The sequence below is a fragment of the Maniola hyperantus genome, chromosome 6, assembly GCF_902806685.2.
Source record: "Maniola hyperantus chromosome 6, iAphHyp1.2, whole genome shotgun sequence".
Taxonomy (NCBI): domain Eukaryota; kingdom Metazoa; phylum Arthropoda; class Insecta; order Lepidoptera; family Nymphalidae; genus Maniola; species Maniola hyperantus.
Genome location: NC_048541.1, coordinates 10695938 through 10698245, shown reverse-complemented (window position 1 = coordinate 10698245; position 2308 = coordinate 10695938). Strand labels below are relative to the sequence as shown.

Here is a 2308-nt window from a genome sequence, read left to right as displayed (position 1 = left end):
TATCATTATTATGAAAAAGAATTAAAAGTGCCTATGAAATAAAATAATGAGATTCATTTCGAAATCGATTCATTGCCCCAAACGCAAGTGGAACTCTAATTTATTCATGTTCACTTTTTGTGGTGGTGAAAATACTTTTAATTCATTGCCTATAGTCGGCACAATGACCACTTAGTACGTCCGAACATATTGACCACTAGCAATTTGCTACTAAAGAATGGTGGCAACCGGGTATTAAGCTAGGTTAATAGCTGCAAGTACTAAAATACATACGGGCACATAAATATGCAACGGCAGATAATCCTTTTATACTAAAGAGACCTAAATGTTTTAACAGGAATGACAACGATAAAGCTTCGATTAAAGCAAAGTGACTTTTATCCCGCTACATAATATTGGTTCTTTATAAAGAATACTTAATACTGAAGACGTATTAAGATATCATCAGATAAAATTCTTATAGCGATTGATTTATATCAAGTAGGTACTACAAAATTTGGAAGATCTTTATGTGATACTGTCTTTCTGTCAAGAAGTCTTTCATAAAAACTAAGTAAGGATTCATTTACGAAGATGTAGCATTCGCACTAGGTACTTCTTTTGAGGGTTCAAGGGGACAAGGTTAACTAATCGCGTATTATTTTTATGTGTAATACCACACTATCCACTGGTCATCAGAAAAAACTGGGCACGCGTTAGCCGTTCCCTGCGCGCTCCCCTAACCACCTCGCCAGGTACGGACCCGTACGTAGTGAGGGGAAGGGATGATGGAAAATAATAGGGGAAGAAGAATTTTAAAATTTATATTTTTTTGCAGCCGGCGCAGGTGATATAACGCGTGCGCGTGCGCCGCCGGCTCACTTGTGCGTGAAGCTTCGTTGCCGCCGCTCGCTCGCCTTACCGAAAGCTCCCACGAAGCCTTCATTTACGCGCCCGGCCAGTGCTTTTCCGATCGCCGCGCGCGCTACTTGTGTGCCCGTTTCCGCGACCGCTCGCGTAAACACGTAACATGTTACAAGAAATACAACTCGTTCAGGGCCAGACTAACTATGTTGTCGTCTCGTCGGGCTACCCCTCTGCCACTGTAACCAAAACATCTGCAGAGAAAAGGATTGTACCGATTGCACCGGCACCAGAAAAAAATTACGTTACACATGATACGCCGCCAAGCCTTCAGTATAGAAAGAAGGTGCATTTCAGGACTAACCCTTACACCGGACCTCAAGCCGTATCGATCGCGAGGCGTAATGCTAGAGAACGCAATCGTGTGAAGCAAGTTAATGATGGCTTCAATGCACTCCGCCGACATCTACCTGCCTCTGTAGTAGCCGCTCTATCAGGTGGCGCTAGACGGGGATCCGGCAAGAAACTCAGCAAAGTGGATACGTTAAGAATGGTCGTCGAGTATATTAGATATTTACAACAGTTATTAGATGAAAGCGATGCAGCCTTAGGTATTACGCGCGACCAGGAAAACAGAGAAAATATACCTAGTAGTAATTCGCAATCAATAACAGTGACGGATATGGATGACGGTTTCTTTTATGGAAGCGGATCACCTTGCTCGGAGAAGGCGGATTCACCTGCACCTTCGGAATGTTCCTCGGGGGTATCATCGGCGTATTCTGCAGTAGATCGGTACGAAGTATCAACGCAACAATCCCTTGGACCCATGGATGAAGACGAGCTACTCGATGTCATCTCTTGGTGGCAGCAGAAATAGCAATAATGTAAGTTCTACTTTTATTATACTTAACCCTTCTAGCAATAATTTTATGGAACTTAACTCTTCTTTTTCCTCATTTTCTTTTATGTGTAAAGACCTTTATTTAATTTTTTGCAGTACACGATTTTAATTATTTCCGGGTTTCTATTAGAGGTTTATTTTTCCCATCATTGAGATTTCATATAAATTTTATAGTAGGTACCTACTTTCTCCCATTCATTCATTGTCGCGAACCGGTATTGAGCAAACAAAACAAAGACGCTAATAAAATTTTATTTTTGTTTACAGGTAACGCGCGAGCCGAAATCAAGTTCGGACGAATCCCTCCGAGTTACTGTAAATTAATATTGTTTTATAGTGAAGACGAAAAGACTCTCGATATATCTAGTCAAAAAAATTGTGCCTTTAATTTAGTTGTTAGGTTTTAGTGAATAGTAAATTAGAAAACGTTCACAAATATTCCAAGAAGGGACTAAACCATTTAAGTTTCACCGGTGTGCTTGAAAGTTTTGTTTAAGTTTTTTTCCCTAAGTGAGCAATCGAGGCTTTGAGAGTAAATTGAGCCTACCGAAATATTGTAAA

The 2308-nt window shown here is 40.6% G+C and overlaps 1 protein-coding gene across 1 annotated transcript; it reads left to right on the top strand.

The window, feature by feature from the left end:
- The first annotated feature begins 1009 nt into the window (after window positions 1-1009).
- LOC117983048 (achaete-scute complex protein T3-like) lies at window positions 1010-2054 on the top strand. Its single transcript, XM_034969506.2, has 2 exons — window positions 1010-1730; window positions 2015-2054. The coding sequence occupies exon 1, from the start codon at window positions 1010-1012 to the stop codon at window positions 1721-1723; it is 714 nt and encodes a 237-aa protein (XP_034825397.1). The 3' UTR covers window positions 1724-1730; window positions 2015-2054.
- Window positions 2055-2308: the final 254 nt, after the last annotated feature.